This window comes from Garra rufa, chromosome 7, assembly GCF_049309525.1.
Source record: "Garra rufa chromosome 7, GarRuf1.0, whole genome shotgun sequence".
NCBI classification, from domain to species: Eukaryota; Metazoa; Chordata; class Actinopteri; order Cypriniformes; family Cyprinidae; genus Garra; species Garra rufa.
In genome coordinates this window covers 29,638,271-29,660,386 of record NC_133367.1, presented here as the reverse complement: position 1 = coordinate 29,660,386, position 22,116 = coordinate 29,638,271, and the positions used below count along the sequence as shown (strand labels likewise).

The 22,116-nt window shown below is 35.9% G+C and overlaps 1 protein-coding gene across 3 annotated transcripts; it reads left to right on the top strand.

Moving 5' to 3' along the window:
• The first annotated feature begins 931 nt into the window (after positions 1 to 931).
• On the top strand, positions 932 to 13,572 carry mbd3b (methyl-CpG binding domain protein 3b). 3 transcript variants are annotated; one of them, XM_073844054.1, is made up of 8 exons: positions 984 to 1,074; positions 4,824 to 4,892; positions 6,971 to 7,130; positions 8,600 to 8,737; positions 8,833 to 8,923; positions 9,663 to 9,840; positions 9,918 to 10,070; positions 12,686 to 13,572. In XM_073844054.1, the coding sequence occupies exons 1-7, from the start codon at positions 1,061 to 1,063 to the stop codon at positions 10,063 to 10,065; spliced, it is 798 nt and encodes a 265-aa protein (XP_073700155.1). In that variant the 5' UTR covers positions 984 to 1,060; the 3' UTR covers positions 10,066 to 10,070; positions 12,686 to 13,572. The 3 variants fall into 3 exon arrangements, with proteins under 3 accessions (XP_073700157.1, XP_073700155.1, XP_073700156.1); XM_073844055.1 differs by having other exon boundaries at positions 1,008 to 1,074; positions 4,827 to 4,892; XM_073844056.1 differs by lacking the exon at positions 4,824 to 4,892 and having other exon boundaries at positions 932 to 1,074.
• Positions 13,573 to 22,116: the final 8,544 nt, after the last annotated feature.

Here is a 22,116-nt window from a genome sequence, read left to right as displayed (position 1 = left end):
TTTACAATTGTGTTTATAATCTAAAAAAAAACAGGATTCTGACTTTATTTCTGAGAATTGTGACTTGCAGTATCACGATTCTGAGGGAAAGGTCTGAATTGCGAGATACAAATGCTCAATGGCAATAAAAAAAGTCAGAATTTTAATTTTTTAATCTCAATTCTGACTTTATTTCTCGAAATTGTGAAATTAAATTAGGCAGTTCTGACTTAATTTCAGAATTGCGACTTTATTTCTTAGAATTGCGAGTTTTTAATCAATTCTGAGGAAAAAATTCAGATTTCTGAGAAAAAAAGTCTGAATGGTGAGAATAGTCGCAATTACCTTTTTTTTAATTCAGTGGTAGAAACGGGCTTCCATAGTTTTGATAGTTTTTGAACATGTTCCTTGTACTTCTTAATAAATTCATGCGGATGGAAATCAGCGCCTCTTCGAGGAGGCATCTTGCTTTCTTCCCCATACAAAATGTTACCATGGAAACCATGGTTTCCGCCAAAATGCCTCTCACAAAAAAGCCACCCTCCCGAAATCCTCAAAGGAAAAACCCTGCAACCTGCACACCGTATTCCAGTACAATCCCACAGGATTTTCGTCTGGGATTTCCTGTAGGACGTTTTAAAATCCCACCAGACTTACGCAGGAAACGTACTGTGCAACTTCTTAAACAGAAACCTCCAGAACAAGTAGTGAACTGCAGTTCAAATAAGTAAAAAATAGTAATAACAAGATAATATCTTACATGGTTTGAAATGATGTAACAAAGCTAAGCCGCTAAATGCATCCTACAACATACTGTAAAGTAAACCGACCTGTATAATATGAAAACATACAATCTTCGATTAAATAACGAGAGATGAAAACAAAACAGTGCATTGTATTGTATTGCCATCATGTGGTTTATGGTTACCCGACTACCACAGGGCTTTGTCTCGTTAAGTCTACCCTAATCGGGCATAATGTCTTTCATTTGTCTCATTGAAGGGGGAGGGGAGTGAAAGTATAGAGGAAGAGAGGGGGATTTAACATTCACAAAAAAGGCGACACCAACAGAGAATGCGCGATGGAGAAAAACGAGTAAGTATAACCGATTTAATATCGCAACCGTTTTAAAACGCGACTCGCATCTGCATTTATCTTCACGGTGGTTTAACGTTACAAGCAAAGCGAACGCTTTTGTTAATTTGAGTATCGTTGGACTAGTCTCCGTTTTGCCGGGGCTACTAGTTTGCGCAGTGCTTTCAATCGGCGATCTTACTAAGAAAGAAAACGCGAATAGCCTATGATAACTAATTACGTTAATGTAATGGAGTAACAAAGCGACCTGCACGGCTACACTTACGAACATATAAAATTAGCATTTAGAAGCGTGTTTTGTTTAAACATGAATGTTTTTTGCTAAATAAACTGTTTATTTAACCTTTTTTTAACGTCGCGCTGGACCAGGTGCAGCATCTGTTTACGTTCCGCGAATGTCATTTTAGCACACGATGTTCCTTTTACTAACACATAGCCTTTCATTCAGTTTCTGGATAAAAGATGTGACCTAAAATGTCTCCGGTTTTGCTGGTAATGCATTTGTTTACATTCACAATTGGTCGAGGTTACGCGAAATATGACACTGAGGTGACATTACAAAGACATGCCGGAATTGCAGCAATGTCTGCAACGAAAATACGCATACATTTATTATTCCACGAGTGCCACTACAGGTTTATGGCATCTGTATGATGCATGAGGCATAAGTGTAGCCTATTTTCCAAGCGGAGGAATCTTTCATTGAGCTGAAGAAGCCAAAGTGACCATTTGTTTCGGCGGAACGTTTTGCCAAGTGACAAAGCAACATTATTTAATGTAGACACTGATACGTATGTCTTTTGTAGTTTTTGCATGTCAGAAATTCCCTGAACATCATGGAGTAAAAAAGTGGGAGTGTAATGCTATGGGAGCATAGCAAAGCCATGTGGGTTATGTTAGGTACTGAGTACAGAGGGGGGATTGTCATGTAAAAGTAGGCCCAGCTGTGGAGAGGATTTTGTGTGCTTTATTTCAGAAGGGGGTGGGGGTGCATGTCAATTGAGCTTGTGAATCGAATCCAAATTGAATTGCCTCTTTTTTTGTCTAAGCATTCGGCTAGACTGGTTTAGATTGCAAAGTTATTTTACAGGTTTGTTAAAGAGGTGGTGTCAAAGTGCACTAAATATCAGCTGAACGAGAGAGAGAGAGAGAGTCAAAGTGCACTAAATGCATGTAAATGAATACATACTGAAAAACAGACAAATAACCTTTGTCTGTAGTGGTAACCATGGCAACAGCTGATTTTTTTCTTTGAAACAAGCTGTTCAGAAGAGGGTTTGTGAAAGGAGTCAGACATCATAACAGTAGTGTTGACAAGTCAGATTCGTTTTAACAAAGTTAGTTTAGACACTGACTGTTAAACGTTTCATCAATTTGTTTGAAAAACTTTACGTTTAAAGCTGTTGCTCTGAATAAAACTCTTTTTGCTTAATTAGGTTTGCAGAAATGTGTGAAATTTGTACAGTTTCTGATGAAGGACTATAGGACGAAGGAAGATGACTATAAAATAACGAGAAAGTATAGTCCTAAAAATCATTCACAAAATTAGAGAAAACCAAAGTCCACACCACAGCTATAACGATAAAGACGGAGAAACCATATTGTTGGAATCACGTTTTTTTCCCAGCTGATAAAATAATGATAAAAACATTAATACCCAATCAGAATCAAGAGAATTTAAAGTTTGGACATGACCCTTTTTTTCCTGTCATGACAATGCATCTGTGAATAAAGCAAGGTTAAAAAAGAAATTATTGATTCAGACAATGTGAAAGAACTTGACTGGTCTGCATAAAGCCAAGTCCTAATCCCAGCTGAACACCTCTGGTGTGTCTTTAAATGCAGACCTTAAAGGAGTAGTTCACTTTCAGAACAAGAATATACAGATAATGTACTCACCCCCTTGTCATCCAAGATGTTCATGTCTTTCTTTCTTCAGTCGTAAAGAAATGGTGTTTTTTGAGGAAAACATTTCAGGATTTCTCTCCAGATAATGGACTTCTGTGGTGCCCCCGAGTTTGAACTTCCAAAATGCAGTTTAAATGCAGCTTCAAAGGGCTCTACATGATCACAGCCGAGGAAGAAGGGTCTTATCTAGTGAAATGATTGGTTATTTTCTAAAAACATTTACAATTTATATACTTTTTAATCTCTAACGCTCTTTGAGGTTAAAAAGTATATAAATTGTATTTTTTTTTTTTTTAGAAAATAGCCCATCATTTTGCTAGATAAGACCCTTTTTTCCTCGGCTGTGATCATGTAGAGCCCTTTGAAGCTGCATTTTGGAAGTTCAAACTCGGGGGCACCATAGAAGTCCACTATATGGAGAGAAATCCTGAAATGATTTACTCAAAAAAAAAAAATTCCTTACAACTGAAGAAAGAAAGACATGAACATCTTGGATGACAAGGGGGTGAGTACATTATCTGTAAATTTTTGTTCTGAAAGTGAACTCTTCACCAAACACCTGTCCTGTCCAAACTGTTGCTAAAAAATTGGAAGCACACAATACCGTAGAATATAATTATATGCTTAAACAGAAAGATTTGTACTCATGGAAATTACTAAAGTAGTCAAACCTGTTCATTAGAAGGGGGTGTCCCAATACTTTTGGCAATATGGTGTATTTTTATTTTTATTTTTTTTTTACAAAAAACTGCAACAAGTAGCTAGTATGAAGTACAGTTGATTTATGTGGTGTGCAAAAGGAAACCAAGCCGGCTAAAAGCGGCATCCTATTTTTCTTTATTTTACAAGAGCACAAAGATTTGTTTTTATTGATCTGCTCGCAGAAGCGCTGAAGGTGTGTGATGTGACCATGTGAATCATTGTTGTTTGCCGCTTTTTGTGCATGTAAAATCAATCCCTGGAAAACAAATGTTGGTCATTTAATTCAGTTAGGAAAAATAACAGAAACTAACATTCCTAATCTTTATCGTTATCTTTATAGTAATACGATAACTATACAGATAACGATAAAGATCACTATTAGTGTCCACACCAACGGATCTCGTCTGTTCATTCTAAGCGCACACTTGCTTTAAATTCTTGAGCTTGTTATAGCTGGATTGATTCTGATTGGCTGTCCATGTTTTTAGCGTTCATCCGCTGGAAAAAAAACTTTCTAAAAGTGATTCCAATGGCATTGTTTCTCTGTGACTATATCATTATGCTATTTTTTTTTAAATACTGAGCACAGTTTTTTTTAACTATTATCTTTATCGTCATCTTTACGAGAAACGTTATCGTTAAAATTACTTTCAGAACGATATTTGGAGCTGATGAACGATAAAAACATTCAAGAATCAATCCTTATGTAACAAGCTTGAAAATTTAAAGCGGCAGACCACCATGCACTTAAAAAAAAACAGACAATATTGTCTGCTAGTTGTCTTTATAGTTATCCTTCTTGGTGTGAATGAGCCTAAAAGAGTTGTTTCAGCAGAACCATTCAAAAGAACCAGGTAATTCCATTGGTTTTTATCATGGTAAAGTGAACAAATTATGTCTCATTCTGTGAATGTCAATATGTCTAATAATGCATTTGTTTACATTCACAATTGACTTGAGTTTTTATGCAAAAAATTTTACGGGCAGTTAAAAATGGTGATTCTTTTGGATCTCTTTTACATTTTTCTATTCCATTGGAATTATTAACTGTTCTGGTCTGAATAACCCTATTTCCAAGGATTTCCAAGGATTCCCAATCAACAACATGTCATAAATAGACATGACTGTTCTTTTTTTAGCAGAGGTGAGGAAGAAGAGGAAGAACAGAGGCGAGAGAGGGGGGAGGCAGGTCGTTTGTATAGTTTGTGGTATCGTATTATTTAATCAATTAAAAAAAAACATCTCTGTTGTTACATGTCTGCACGCCTTGACAAGCTTGAAGAGCCATTGACTAAAACCCAAATACGTCTGTCCAGAGTTGTGCATGAACTCGAAACAAGCACGAAATCTTCATGGTACCATCATGCAGAGTATTCAGTCAACTCATCTTTGCATCACACTTGTGTCAACTAACAACTAAAATTAACAGATCGTGATTGTGATTGAAAGGACTGGGTTTGTTTGACAAAACAAGTGCAACTGCTCAGCGAAGAACGTCAATTGCACGCTGAGATCTAGACAAACAGTGTTACTATTATCTTAAACTATGCGAAACAAATGTAAACATTTGGTGGATTAGATTGACAAGAACAGCTTACAAAGCTTGGTAGGGCACTTAAAAGGAAGATGTCTAGTGCAAGTGTTTGAAAACCCTAGACACTACAGGATTGTATTCGTACTACATTTATAAGAAAGTTAATTGTGTTTACAAGTAAGAATATATTTATTATTATTATTACTTTAGACTAGGTTACAGTTATTTTAAATGCAATATATGTATACAGTTAAGGTCAAAAGTTTACATACACCTCGCAGAACATGCAAAATGTTAATTATTTTACCAAAATAAGAGGGATTATACAAAATGCATGTTGTTTTTTTTATTTAGTACTGACCTGAATGAGATATTTCACATAAAAGATGTTTACATATAGTCCACAAAATGAAATAATAGTTGAATTTATAAAAATAACCATGTTCGAAAGTTTACATACACTTGATTCTTACCTGAATGATCCACAGCTGTGTGTTTTTAGGTTTAGTGGTAGTTGTTTATGAGTCCCTTGTTTGTCCTGAACAGTTAAACTGCCCGCTGTTCTTCAGAAAAATCCTTCAGGTCCCACAAATTCTTTGGTTTTTCATCTTGTGTATTTGAACCCTTTTTCAGCAACGACTGTATAATTTTGAGATCCATCTTTTCACACTGAGGACAGCTGAGGGACTCATACACAACTATTACAGAAGGTTCAAACACTCACTGATGCTTCAGAAGGAAAACCAATGCATTAAGAAGCAGGGGGTGAAAACTTTTGAACTGAATGAAGATTTGTAAATGTTTCGTATTTTGCCTGAATATCATATTTTTTTTCCATTTAGTATTACCCTTCAGAAGCTACAGAATATACTTGCATGTTCCCCAGAAGACACAATAAGTTAAATTTACCCTGATCCTCAAATTCAAAAAGTTTGTTGTCCTCAGTGTGAAAATATGGATCTCAAAATCATACAGCCATTGTTGGAAAGGGTTTAAATACATAAAAATGTTGAAAAACCAAAAAATTTGTGGGAGCTGAAGGATTTTTCTGAAGAACAGCGGGCAGTTTAACTGTTCAGGACAAACAAGGGACTCATGAACAACCACCACTAAACAACAACAAAAACCATCCGTGGATCATTCAGGTAACAACACAGTATTAAGAATCAAGTGTATGTAAACTTTTGAACGGGGTCATTTTTATAAATTCAACTATTATTTGCTCTGGTGGACTATATGTAAACATCTTTTATGTGAAATATCTTATTCAGGTCAGTACTAAATAACAAAATAACATGCATTTTGTATGATCCCTCTTATTTTGGTAAAATAATTAACATTTTGCAGATTCTGCAAGGTGTATGTAAATTTTTGACTTTAACTGTATATACTATATATTAATTAAACAGGTATTTGCATTCAAAATCCTATCAATTCATGTGTGTTTCAAGCATTAAAATGGCATTTTTAATGTGATTTTAATGCCGTCATAATTGTCAGTGTTAAGAGGCAGAACGCGTCTAGTCCTCACAGTATTCATGGTCTAATAACATTGTCATTTTGTCATCACAGGCTTGGGATTTATCAGAATTCGTTCCAAGTTAGGCATTGCATGTCATTGTTTGCGTATATATTGTGTGTTAATATCCGTATGCAACTGCCGTCACCATAACCCATTCTCTTTCCAAATGTGCATCCTTACTGGTTTATCAGATCTCTAAGATGTGTCCTATTTTGCTCCCCCCTCGCCAGCCCCACTGGGAAGAAGTTCCGGAGTAAGCCTCAATTGGCCCGTTACCTTGGCAACTCTATGGATCTCAGCTCCTTTGATTTCCGCACAGGCAAGATGCTCATGAGCAAACTGAACAAGACCAGACAGCGACCCCGATACGACAACAATAGCCAGACTAAGGTGAGAGACTTGAGTCCATTTTCTGAATATGAAAATATGAACTGACAAAGAAATGATCTCTGGATGACATTTAAAACCAATTAAAGGAATAGTTCACTCAAAAATTTAAGTTGGCAAAAGTTTTCACACCCTACAGGACATCCAAGCTGTACATGAGTTTGTTTCTGGAACAGGTTTGGAGAAATTTAGCATTAGAAAACTTTCTCACCAGTGGATCTATCTACAGTGAATGGGTGCTGTGACTGAGAGTCCAAATAGCTCTCAAATAGATAAAAACATCACAATAATACACCAATAATCTAAACGACTCCAGTCCATCAGTTAACATCTTGTGAAGCAAAAGCTGTGTCAGTTTTTCTGTCTGAATCGAGAGAGAAATATGGACTGTTTACAAGCAAAAACAGTCTAAAAAGGAGTTCTAAACAAATATGTTGGTCAATTTTGATGTGAGTGGACAACAGAGGACAGTTTTTCACTGGAGGACACGTTATTGTGGAATACAGAAATTTTGTCCAAAAGCAACGGTTTCTAATTAAAATGCCTTAATTATGGATTTGTTTCTCACAAACATGCAGCTTTTCACTTCACAAGATGTTCAATAATGGACTGGATTCGTGTTGTGGATTATTGTGATGTTTTTATCAGCTGTTTGGACTCTCATTCTGATAGCACCCACTCACATCCAATGCTAAACATGTCGCTCTACATCTTGGATAGCCTTAGGGTGAGTACATGAGCAGCAAAAACTATTTCTTTAAGGCTATTTCAAGCCAGTTTTACTGGTCAAGCTGGTTGGCTTGCAACAATAGAGGGTTTGCACTTATGTCACAATTTAGTCAGTTACCTGGATGCGTGTCCATATTGGCGATACTCGGATGTAAACAACAGCATGGACTGCATCGTAAATGTACTGAAGACGTTGTTCTGCTAATTTATGCTGTCTAAACCATGGAAAAACGTGTGGAAGCGACTAAATCGTATAGAGAAGGACTTAGTAAGCAGGAAAGGGTGCAATATTTTGACAAACTAAAGTTAATAGGTGGTTAAAGATACGTATGAGCAGTATTAATTAAGATATTAGCCTAATAATTCACCTACCTGACTGGAAATGATAAGAGAAAACACGAATGTTGTCAAGATGTTTGCCCTGGAAATCCTGGTTCAGTTTGGCCAACCACAAATACCTTTGTTGCTCAGTTTTTTGCACTTTTCTGCTTGATTTGTTATAACTTTTGTCAGTCTTTAGTACTCCAAATGTTTTTCTCAGTCTGACCGATTAGTACAGCCCAAAACATGACAATAATTGACCATTTTCAGCAGTAATAATCAGCAAAATATGCGAGTTTTGTTCGATTCAGTTGCACTGTTTACGTTCAGTGCCGCCAATATGACTGATTGATGAAAAAAAGTTATTTTTTCTTTGTCTCAGTTTTTTGTCAGGGAAATAAAGGATGTTATGTCTTTAATAGGGTAAACCTGACCTGAACACATCCCTCCCAGTACGACAGACAGCCTCCATCTTCAAACAGCCTGTCACAAAAGTTACCAACCACCCCAGCAATAAGGTTAAAACAGACCCACAGAAGGCTATTGACCAGCCCAGACAGGTAATACTCATCTAATCTAGGTTTTACTCATCGATAATAGTTTGTCATAGTGACACAATGCTAATATATTTTTAATATATTTAATCTATCTACAGCTCTTCTGGGAGAAGAAGTTGAGTGGCCTCAATGCCTTTGACATAGCAGAGGAGTTAGTGAAAACAATGGATCTCCCCAAAGGCTTACAAGGTACGTCTGGGCGAGATGAGGAACGTAATCTAAGTGTTGATTTTAATCAAGAATAAATGAGAGTCAATATTCCATTACTTTGTGAAATCTGACGAAAACGAGATAAGCAAACAAAAACTAATCAGAAGTAAGCCAGAGTACATAAACAACAGCAGACCAGGCCCAAACAGAGGGATATTTATACATAGGAATTAGCACGCTAATGTGAAACAGGTAAACAGACTGAAGGTCAGGGTATATAAGAACAACTGTTGACAATTTCAAAGTAGAAGTCAATGTGGTAATCTAAACTATCAGTCAAAAGTTTTTGAACTGTAAGATTTTTAATGTTTTTTTAAGGCAGTCTCTTTTGCTCACCAAGCATGGTTTTATTTGATACAAAGTACAGCAAAAACAGTAAAATTCTGAAATATTTTTACTGTTTAAAAAATGGTTTTCTATTTTAATATATTTTAAAATGTAATTCATTCCTGATTTCAAAGCTGAATTTTTAGTGTCATTACTCCAGTCATGTGATCCTTCAGAAATCATTCTAATATTCTGATTTGCTGCGAATGGTATTTATTTGAAAAAGGAATCTTTTGTAACATTTTAAATGTCTTTTCTCTTACTTTTGTCAATTTATTGTGTCCTTGCTTAATTTGTCATATTAATTTCTTGTAGCATCGTAATATGATATCTAAAATATGTCAAATACAGATAAAATTAATTAAGTTTATAATATTTCACATCACTAAAGGAGTGGGCCCTGGCTGCACAGATAAGACCTTGTTGTCAGCTATCGCCAGCGCTCTTCACACCAGTGCGGCTCCCATCACGGGCCAGCTGTCCGCCGCTGTGGAGAAGAACCCCGGCGTGTGGCTCAACACGGCTCAGCCTCTCTGCAAGGCCTTCATCGTCACAGACGAGGACATCAGGTATTTTAGCCCTTTGATTGATGCACAGTATCATGTGTGTGGGATATTTATGTAAGACTTGAATTTGATGTTCACAGAAAGCAAGAGGAGCTGGTGTACAGTGTGCGGAAGCGGTTGGAGGAAGCCTTGATGGCCGACATGTTGGCTCACGTGGAGGAAACATCTAATGAGGGCGACACACTCAAACAAGAGGGGAATTGCAATGATGAAAAACAGGAAGTATAGCAAAGGTAAGCAAATGGTTAAATGGAAGTCCAGGTAATAGGACTTGTATGTGTTAATATAACATAAATTATGTATTTTACTGAAATATGTAGTAGAAAACCCATGAAAAATTCACATCGTTTTATACATATTTTAGACTATGGGGGGTAACATTATTTTAATGTTGTGAAATGGTTGCACTCGTGAGCTACTGCCGCTACCTGTTGCTATTTTTACCACAAAACAACTCCAGGGTTCGTACAAGGTGCTTAAAGTGCTTGAATTTTACTTTTTGAAATTTAAGGACTGGAAAACTTAAAAAAATAGCAATAATCCTGACAAGGTACTTGAAAAGTGCTTGAATTATTGAAAGATAATGTATCTATGAAATAAGTGTTCTTTTTTTCAATAAGCACATATCTTTTCATGCAATATTCATGGAATAAAAAAAAAAAAGATTTTGGAGCTAAACCAGTAGTAGTACTGACAGTGTCGTATAAACATGGCTGAAGACACAAGAAGAGGTACAGATGAATCAGTCCAGTCATTTAAGTTGGAACCGCCCTGATTGATTCAAACTTGTAACTTTCATTTTCAAGCCATTCATTTTCGAATTTTAACATCATTTGTAATGATTTTAAAAACCATTTAAAAACTATTTCATTGCAACATGATTCACTGTTTAGAAGTGCTCTGATTGGATTGTGTATCGTGAATCAATTGATTCAGATAGGGCCTTCAAATTGCGAATCATTTGATTTAGATCAGCGAATCATTTGCGAATCATTTGATTTAGATCAGGACTTCGGAGTGGGTTCACGAATCATTTGATTCAGATCGGAACTTCAGAGTCGGTTCTTGAATCATTCCGCAAAAATAAAATGATTCACAATTTGCAAACCATGCTCTGAGTCCTGATCTGAAAGGATGGTTCTCGAATCATTATTCAGATCAGGATTTCGGAGGGTGGATTGCGAATCATTTGATTTAGATCAGGACTTCGGAGTGGGTTCGCAAATCATTTGATTTAGATCGGAACTTCTGAGTCGGTTTTTGAGTCATTCCGCAAATAAAATGATTCACGATTCACAAACCACGCTCCAAGTCCTGATCTGAAAGGATGGTTCTCAAATCATTATTCAGATAGGGATTTCAGAGGGTGGATTGAGAATTATTTGATTTAGATTGGAACTTTGCGTATCGTAAATCATTCGATTCAGATTGGGACTTCAGAGTGCATATTGCGAATCATTTGATTTAGATCAGGACTTCAGAGTGGGTTCGCAAACTATTTTGACCTAGATTGGAACTCTGTGTATCGCGAATCACTTGATTTAGATCAGGACTTCGGAGTGGGTTCGCAAATCATTTGATTTAGATCGGAACTTCTGAGTCGGTTTTTGAGTCATTCCGCAAATAAAATGATTCACGATTCGCAAACCACGCTCCAAGTCCTGATCTGAAAGGATGGTTCGCGAATCATTATTCAGATCGGAACTTTGGAAGGTGGATCGCGAATCATTTGATTTAGATCGGAACTTTGCGTATCGTAAAACATTTAATTCAGGTTGGGACTTCAAAGTGCATATTGCGAATCATGTGATTTAGATCTGCGCTTCAGAGCAGGTTCTTGATTCAGATTGGGACTTTGGAGCGCGTATCGCAAATCATTTGATTTAGATCCGAGCTTTAGAGCAGGTTCTTGAATCATTCTGCAAATTAAATTATTCGAGTCCTGATCAGAAATGATGGTTCAGATCGGAACTTGGAAGCATGGATTATGAATTATTAGTTTGAGATTGGAACTTCGGAGCGGGTTTGCAAATCTTTTGCTTTAGATTGGAACCTAAGAGCATGAATCGTTAATCATTTCATAAATTGATTCAGAAAGGGACTTCAGAGCGGTTTCGCTGACTTTTTTTTTGTTACACAGTAGGAAACATCAAACCATAAGTGAGACCTTTGATCAAAGTCCTTAAAAATAAAAAAAATAGTGCTTGAAAAGTCCTGGAATTTTATTTTACCGGAAATTCGGAAACTAAAATACTGATATGATGCCACATTGTGCAATAAGAGAAGTGATGTATGTCTTCACTGCTTTTCCTAGCACTAAGAAGAGGAGAAAACATTGAATAAAACTTCCTAAAGACCTGCGTCTTTGTTCTCTCTACTTTAGCCCTGATGCCTTTGAGGCTTTTAGTAGACCACAGCTACTGAAAGAGCTTACAAACAGCAGAGACAAGAAATGCTAGATGCTAAGCCTCTCAGGATGTAAACATGCGATGCTTGTTATGACGCCATAACCACTGAAGCTGATATCCGGGGAGTTTAGACTCCTTGTAGGGAAAATCGATTGTATGGCTTGTGGTTTAAGCCTTATAGGCGCTTTCAGGAGCTGTGGTCATTGTATCAGTTGTGTTGCAGTAAAAAAAAGCAACAGATAGTGCAAGTAGCTCACCAAGTGCAACTGTTTTACGTCACAGAAATAATGGTGCCCCCACAGTCCAAAATATGCATAAAACAAAGTACATTTTTTAAATAACATAAATCTTTAATGGGTTTTCAACCTCATTTTCCATTAGAGAAATCACAGTATTTCTGCTATTTTAACATAAACCAAAATGCTTTTTTTTCTCACAAGGCATTCAATTACCTGCATATGAGTTTCCCAACACAACCAGACGCTCGCTGATCAACACACCACATTACCATGATCTCCCAGCTTCGCTGAATATCCACGTACGCCCACCAGTTGGGATCTCGCAGAGACTGTTGGCTCGATTTTCAGGCATTTTTCAGTTTTATTATTATTTTTTTAATATTTCAAACATTTTTCTAAAAGAACAAAATGTTATGAAAGTTCAGCAGTTGAACTGCCTTCTGCATGAAATGTTCTTGAGAGGAGTATTTGGATTTGATACGGAGATGACAATCAAGTCAAAAATACAGTCCTTTAGTTCAAGTGGGTGCTAAACTTTGTCACAGTCGACCTAAACTGACCAGTTGATTCTGTTCTGTGACTGGTACATGTTTGTGAGAAAATATTGACTTTTACTTTCTTAATGAGACTAAGGTGCAAATCAGTATTATGCTGTTTAATTTTAGTTTCAAAGTGTTGTTCTGAATTCTCAAAAAAATGTATTGGGCAGGCATTGATAAACATATTCACAGTTACCAAGTGTGCAGGTATGGCCTTGTTTTACGTAAAGGATTTTGTTTTAAACTCATCTGGTGCTTGTTAAAACGGCCTGTTTTGTTCTTTATAAGCTATTCATACTTGACACTGAATAACATTTCCACAGTCCGAACCTGAAATTGAAATGTGAATGATAAATCATACAATGTGATGCGTGATTCATAAAAAGTGATGTGTAAATATCAGCCTGTGATAAGCGACGTAATCAAACATGTTGCCTGGCCAAAAAGTATGTTTTTTAAAAAAAAATGTTGCATTCATAGCCCACAGCAGCACACCAACGTTCATGTTCTGCATTTCTCAAAATAAAATGTTCTTGTGTTGAATATCTAGCTTTGTTCCTGTCTTCAATGATCTTCCGGTTCATTAAAAGAATAACAACGTGCAGGAAACGGTACTTTTTACAATTTGCAATAGTTAAGTTGATCCAAATAAATAACAACGGTAACACTTTACAATAAGGTTCATTAGTTAACATTAGTTAACCACATTAGTTAACATGAGCTAATAATGAACTGGACTTATACAGCATTTATTAATCTTTGTTAATGATAATTTCAACATTTACTAATACATTATTAAAATTTTGTTAACATTAGTTAATGCAGTGTGAACTAACATGAACAAACAATGAACAACTATTTGCGTTAACTAATGTTAATAAAGATTAGTAAATACAGTAACAAATGTATTGCTCATGGTTAGTTCATGTTAGTTAATACATTAACTAATGTTTAACTAATGAACCTTATTGTAAAGTGTTACCTAACAACAATGTAATATAAAATAACAAATAATAATAATAATAGAATATATAAGAATGACATGAAAATAACTATGATATTATGCAATAAATACAATATAAATGAACACAAAATAATAATAAAAACAATGTGTGTATATGTTTATTGCATAATAAATGTAAATGATAAATACATTTGACAATTAAAAACAAACTAGCAATATGCAAAAAAGCAATACATACAGTATCTTGCATTATTCAATTCTTATGTCAGCATTGTTTGGTTCTTTCTATTTCAGATTTCAGTTCTTAATGTTTTGCAGTCTCAGTTAGGGCTGGGCGATTAATCGAAAAGTAATCGAAATCGACATTCAGAACCTATAATCGATCAAATTTTTCCAGGTCAATTATTTCAATTACTTTCCCTTTAAAAACATTACTGCGTGTGGAGTCAGGTGACCCCGCTCCGTTACGTTACGTTATTCCTCCGACATGTCGATGGAGAGCTTAAGCAGTATTTATACAGTAAAAAGTATTTACAGGATATACAAGAGTAATTTTATTTAGAAGAGATACTGCTTATTTTCTACTTTTAATATTTATTATTATTTTATAAATGTATTTTGTTTCCAAAAGTGCAAGTTATTTATTTTCACTAATTTAAGAAAAATTTGACTTTTCGTTTTAAGCAATGTGTGCTTTAATTTCAGTTGTTCAACACTGATGTTCAATAAATAATCATAGATAGTAGATAGTGTGTGCACCCTTCATTCAAAAATCTCTCACTTGTAATATGTGAGCATATTTACTATACAAAATTTGACAGTGAACTATGAGGGCAAAATAAATAAATATTATTTAAATATAATTAAATATAATTTTATTAATGAATAAAATAATCGTTCATTAATCGTAATCGGGTTAAAATGTTCAATTAATCGAGATTTTGATTTTAGGCCAAATCGCCCAGCCCTAGTCTCAGTCAAAAATTTTTCATGTTTTGCAGTTTTTTTTTTTACTATATTTTTTGCCTTTTTCAAAACAGTTTTACATGCTGCTTTGTTATATATGTAATTAATTTCATTAATAGCCAAAATAACACCATCTTTAATAATTGTAGTGATGAGATTTGTCAGTTCTTCAGTATTGAGAGCTAGTTTATTTTTGTCTATGCTGTCTGTATCCTGGCTGGATTTGATACATTTTACAGGTTTTGAGTATGTTTTGTGTTCGTGTGTGGTATGTCTTAATATAAATGTTAATTTTTTATGGAGTTTGTTGTATGACAGCGAATGCACTGAAGGAGGTAGGGGTCCATGTAAGTGTTGGCATAGTCCACTATACTAGCTTCAAGACCTGAACAACAGGTGAACCCTACAAATCCCCTCTGATACTGCCATTAAGTATGTACAGGCCTGAGGCTCAGCAGAGCTGCACTAATTCTGTTTTTGTTTCTAGTTTAGTCATCATTGTTTGTTGGTGGGAGTTTTCTTTGTGAGACTCAGATGGCTTGTGTGGATGTTATTTAGATATTCCTCGTCATGTTAAGGGGATTCTGCCGGAAGAATGTAAATGACACAGAAGTATTTGTCAGTGGTTGAAATGCCAATTTGATTGTTTAGTTTTAGTTTAGTCCAGCAATTTACCAAGTGTAATAGTATAAATTAGTTTGGTCAGATCTTCTTTGTACCACACCAAAATTTCCAGGTGTTCTAATCAGTTTTAACATGTGGATCAAAAGAACATTACAAAAATCATATAATTAAGATTAATATTACAATAATATAATAAATTATTCTTATTATTATTCTTATCATCATTATTATTATTATTATTATTACTACTACTACTCAGACTAATAATAATCACAAGATGCAAAATAGAGATGCATAATATTTTACAGTAGATGCACCTTTAACATTTTTCACAACATTTAAAGGACTTAAATAAAATTAAAAAGCAAAATAATTTGTTACAGAAAGCCTTATATAAAAAGAGTTTTAGACAATAGACATGTGAATAAAGAATTTGCGAGTATGGTTATGACGTAATTTCCTCTCCTCCAATGACTCCTGACGCCAGTAATGTCTGAAAAAAAAATGACCAGAAAATTAAACATCCATTCAAGAGGTTGATACCATGTAGCATCTGATGTAGACGGACTTTAGCTGTTACGGTGCAGATGGAAACACTATAAAATACTTAGTTAAGATGATCCATTAAATAATAACAATAATGTAATGTGAAATAACAAGTAATAATAATAGAATATATAATAATAACATGAAAATAACTTTATAATATTATACAATAAATAATTTTAAACTCAAAAAAAAAAAAAAAAACACACAAAAGAAAACCAACAACAAAAAAACAAAACATTAGAATTTGTTTGAATATAGAAAATAAAAATAAATGTAAGTAATAACAAATAATAAACTGCCTACTGGCCAACAACTCAGACTTGGTAGTCTTTGCATCGCAGCTCCTCTTATCACAGAGCTCAGTGGGTGATGGATTGGCCTCTGTAGTCAACTTCTCGTGGGATTGCTGTCTTGGATGGCGATGTATAGAGTTGGGTGATGAGTGCTGTCCCATCACACCATATCTATGGGAATGACCAGTGCGTCAGGTGGTGTGACTCTCTCACTCACCCAACTCTCACCTGAAAGCACTCTTACCATAGCGAGACGCTGCTTTAGATTCTGGCACTGACAGTGACAGACCAATAGTGAGGCATCGCTCGGTGGGTGACGGATGGTGTCAAAGACAGCTTCTCACAAGATTATTGACTACAAAAACATGAATATATTTGCAAATACGCAGCAAAGCGATGCGGCGACTACCAGTAAGGGTACAAAAGATGATCCATCCTTGATATAATTTAATACCACAGAAGATAGAAGAATCTGAAAAATATTAGTACAACAAACTAAAGACAATATATGTGTAATACATAATAAATGTAAATGTTAAATGAATGAATACTTTTGACAATTTTGAAAAAAAAAAAAGATAGAAAAATGCAAAAAAAAAAAATATATATATATATATATATATATATATTGCAGCCAATGCTGCTGTCTGTCCCTCTCCTAGTATTCTTTTTATTTGTTCTGCTTCAGTCGTTGCTGTAAAGTTCTTTATGATGTTTGTAAATTTGTTTAAATATCAGTCTCTTATTGATTTAAATTTGTGGCAGTGAAGGAGGAAGTGCAAGTCTGTCTCCATCTCTCCTGTCTTGCAGTGAGCACACACTCTTTCCTCTATGGGTAACCAGCTCTTTTTGAGTCTGCTGGTTTCAATGGCTAGACTGAGCTCCCTGATTTTCTTCCATTTCATAATTTGATTTTATAGTTCGATATAGTTGTAATTTAATTTGTTTAGATTTTTTTTTTCATCCCAAAGTTCCGGATATATATTTTTAGATTGTTTGCTAATTTGATTTATTTTGATGTTTGAGTGAGAAGCAGTGCTGGTCTGAGACTGGTTAGTGTTAGTAGAGTTAGTCAGGTTAGTAAGTCTCAAAACTTGCTGACTTAAGGGACTTTTTTCGGTGTTCAGTTTTCGGGTTTGTAGCGATTCTGTAGGACTTTTCTGTATATTAATGATCAATGGAAATTGGCCTAATTCTGCCCTACATGTGTTATTGGGTGTTCTCCTTTGTAATTTTAGAATAATTTAGCAGAATTCTGTGTTGGGCTTCTGTTGAATGTCTGTCCCATCTAGTGTAGCTCTGATCACTAAGTGGACCCCATGCCTCACTTCCATATAGCGCTATCGGCTGAATTACACTATCAAGTATTTTAGACCAAATTGGAATTGGTAATTCAATATTTTGGAGCTTTCTCTTAATGGCATATAGAGCTTTATCTTTGAGAGCATTCATTGCTATACTGAAACTCCCAGATGCAGTGATGATCAGGCTTTCAGTCCAGGGGCTGTAGACTGTTCCAGCTGCACCTCTAGTTCATGAATGTAAATGTTGAACAGTGTTGGACTCAGGTAGCCTGGAAAAATCCAGACCCTAATCTATTAAGATTAAGGGTCTGGGATCGAGCAATGAAAACTGCCTAACTCGAGGGGCGGCACCAAGCATGCATTTGAAACTCTAACTGCACGCAATTGGATAACGCCACGACCAATCACAACAATACACGCTTAGCTACCAGCAGAGCTAAATGATGTTTCATTAACAAAGTTTGGGAGAAGCGCGTCAGATGCTTAGCGTAAACATCACAAGTCAATCAGCGCCATAGGTTTAAATACAGCTGACTCACCTCAATTCACTCGATGGTTTATCAGTAAACCTCCACCACCCCATCTCATCACTCCGAGTTCTCGCTACTCCTATTGGGGGGTAACGTACTCTGGGTTCGGGCCACTCCTGAGCTCGGAGCCCTTCACCGGACAGCACGCCAAACATGCACTACTATTCTCCGGCTAATTATATGTAAGCGTGAACTCGTGAACTGATAGATTAAACTCTTGCCGTATCCAGTCAGCAAAACAGCAAAAACGTCCTTCTTGCAAAGGAACGATTCGAGTTTTCGGTTTTCTGTTCCTCTTTTATATGGAAAGCCAAGTCTAACTCATTCATTGTAGCGGCCAAAGCCGTTTCAAACAACTTTGGTGGTCAAACGCACTCGGGCACGGTTCAAACTGCCTAGTGTGAGTACACCCTAAATCACCTGTACATGACTATTACTTGCACAATAAATTATATATATATGCTTAGCTGTCTATTAAAAGACAGGCGAGAGCCTCTGTCCTAGGTTGTTGCAAAGCTCTCTCCATTTCAAAAATGCCACGCCGATATTTATTCTAGTTGTATTTCTGTGTTTGTACCAATGCCTTCTTGCCTCAGTTGGTGTATGTCTGTATTTTTATTATTATTATTTTCCATACTTAATCGTGATCCATGATAATGCACAACAGTGGCGTGCTGCATGCGGTATAACTACTTTCGCATTTGTCCACATGTGTTGCCATAGTATTCTAAGCGGAAACGAGGATAGCGCGGATATTGCGTCATTGATAGGCACAATGACCAGGGACGAGTCATTTTTTAAAACTGGAATTTCTCTGGATTTACAAATCCTTGAGAACTTCTGAGATAACCAAAGTACTCAACTACATGAAATATCTAACACTGTGCGAGTGGTTTTTGGATCTTTTATTACAAAGTTCTTACATATTGTGCCTTTAATGTCATAAACGTTACCCCCTACACCCCTTTGTAAAAGTTTGTATTATAATCTGTCATGCCAAATAGAATCAAATGCTTTTTTGAAATCAACAAAGCATATTGATTAGGGTGTGTAGGGTGTAAATGTGTTCAGTAGTTCTGTAATTTGGAAGAAAGACAATTTGACTATGGCTCAGGACAATGTGTTTAAGTATGTTTACTGTTCTATTGTTTAAAATGCTGCTAAATAACTTCCCCAGATTACTGCTCACACAAATGCCTCTGAAATGATTAGGGTCCAATTTATGTCCACTCTTGTTAATTGGGGTAATAAGTTCTTGGATCCAAATGTCAGGAAAACAGCCGGAACTGACTACAAGGTTGAATAATTTGAGCACATCTGTCTGAAGCTCAGGTGTGCTGTGTTTCAGCATTTCACCTTGAATGCTGTCAGGACCACAAGAATTTTGACCTTTTTAGGTTTGAGGTTTTTTTTTTTTTTGTCAATTCCTCATATGTAATTGGAAAGTCGAGTTGGGAAGTTTGTAGATTTTGTTTAATCTGATCATAATTGTTATTGACTATTGCGTCCAGTGTAGACATGGTGTAAGGTTAAACATTTGGTCCAAATCATATTCATAATGCTTATTCCGTTTTAAAATTCTAATGGGAGAAGTCAGAGCTGTGCGCATTTAATGTTGAGTCTCAGTTTTTATAGCTGTAATGTGTTTAAAACATTTAATACTTTTCTGTTTGATATGTTTGTAACTTGGCGTTCTGTTTGCGCACCCTTTGATGACACAGGTAAAAACTGAGGTAAATGTTGAACTTGAGTTCATACTTGTTGTTGTAGTTTAGTTGTGTGTGTGCAAATCGAAAGATTCAGCTTTCCACGTCAGAGCTGTGAGTGCAAATTTCATAATAATATAAATTCTCACATTCCAATCAACAAGCTCTCGAATTTTGCTACTGTTTTATCATCATAGATATAAGCCACTAGGGGGCACTTTTTGCTGGATTTCTGCCACGCCAAATATACACTATGGTTTGCGAACGTAGATGCTTAATAACAAAAAAAATTATGGGATGTGCGGTGACACAGAACTTGAAACTATTTCTATACGTGCTACATTTACGTTAGGCTAATGGCCATATAGGGGTATATGTGGTCCGAAATAAACCTGCTTAGGCTAAATTTGGGGTGAATTAGACAGAACAAATAAAGCCCAGTTTTCAACATCTATTTTTGGACTAAATTAGGATCAAATCAGGTGGCCCAAACAAAACCCAATATTAAACGTGATTTTTGGGCCAAATTTAGAAGGACCAAACAAAGACCAATTGTCAACGTCGATTTTTGTGCTAAATTTGATGTCTGGTGCTGGGTGGGACAGATGTGGCACTTAAAAGGATTGTTCACCCAAAAATGAAAATTCTGTCATTAATTATTAATGGCAGAATTAGCATTTTTGGGTGAACTAACCCTTTAATGCACAATATTACTTTGTTTTCCTTAGTGTTATCATTTATTTGTTCTCCACTTGTTACAGTTTTTCTCAATTGCTTTGGCACGTTTTTCGAAACAGTCTTAACATTCTCTAAACTGTGAGTGCAAATGTCACAACTGTTTGCAGGAACTTCAAAACGTTATAGCATGTCTGCAAAAAGTAGTTACTCACCCAAAACATTTAATTCATGCTTCAAAACCTAGTCATTGTGTCAATAATTTGGCCAAGGCCACCAAAATCTAAAGTATTTTTGTCATTGTGTGAGCCACACTGGTCAAAATGTTTAGTTGTTTTTTCACCACAACAGTCAACCATGAAAATTAAGGGTTTAAACTAAAATCTCATATTTGTTGAGAAAAGTCAATAGTATGTAGAAGAAAAAAGTCTATGAACATTTGTATTTGTACAGTGTTTATTTTTGTACTTCATGTGTATATACACAATACAAGTGTATTACTGTACATGTAAAGTAACTGACAAGAGTAACAAGATTTCACTTTACATTTCATATTTGTGTATTACACAAATACAAAAAAACAAACAAATAACATTCATGGGAAAAAAATAAAAATTAATCTTGGTGGACATCTTGTCGCTCACGTTGGTCAGGCCAAAGATTTTCATCAACATCACATCTGATGTTTTCCATTGCCACACACCGTGGAAAAAATCTCCTTGAATGCCGCACCCATCCCCTGCAATGGTCAGCTGTGATGTCCTCACATGCAGCATTCATGGCATCCAACAAAGACATCTGATTTTGTGGTCTATGATCATACACTTTCCACCTCCATGCTGAAAAAAACTCTTCTATTGGATTTAGGAATGGAGAGTACGGTGGAAGGAATTCCACTGTTATCCTTTCATGTGCAGCAAACCAGTCCCTAACACTGTTGGTTCGGTGGAAGATGACATTATCCCACACAACAACATAATTAGGCAAATGTGGTCTAACTAAACCTCTTTCTTGTTCTGGAATCAGGTGTCTGTAAAGTGCATTTAGGAAGGCCAGGAGAAGTTGGGTATTATAGGGCCCAATGCGTGGAATATGTGTGCTCACACCATTCTCTGAAATGGCAGCACACATTGTAATATTGGCCCCACGTTGGCCTGGTGTGTCAATTGTGGCTCGGTGTCCAATGAGATTGCGACCACGTCTCTGGCCTTTGGACAGATTAAACCCAGCCTAAGTTCACAATAACAAGAATGTGGGTCATTTCATGTACTTCTAACTCCATGATTCTCTATGAAGAAACAGAAAAAAAAATGTAACAGTAAATGCATTTTCTTATGGGTTTCTGAAACTTACAGTAAAGTAATACAGGCATCTTAGAAATACAGGAAAACTCACTAAGTGCACACCAATGGTTTACCTGGACATACTGGTACCGCAACGCCTTGACTCTTTCACTGTTCCTCTCAAATGGCACCTTATAGA

What these genes read in the sequence shown, in the direction of transcription:
- mbd3b (XM_073844054.1), top strand. An exon ending in TCTCCCCAAAGGCTTACAAG is followed by an intron (nt 8,924 to 9,662) that starts GTACGTCTGGGC and finishes ACATCACTAAAG; the next exon opens with GAGTGGGCCCTGGCTGCACA. An exon ending in GTCACAGACGAGGACATCAG is followed by an intron (nt 9,841 to 9,917) that starts GTATTTTAGCCC and finishes TGATGTTCACAG; the next exon opens with AAAGCAAGAGGAGCTGGTGT.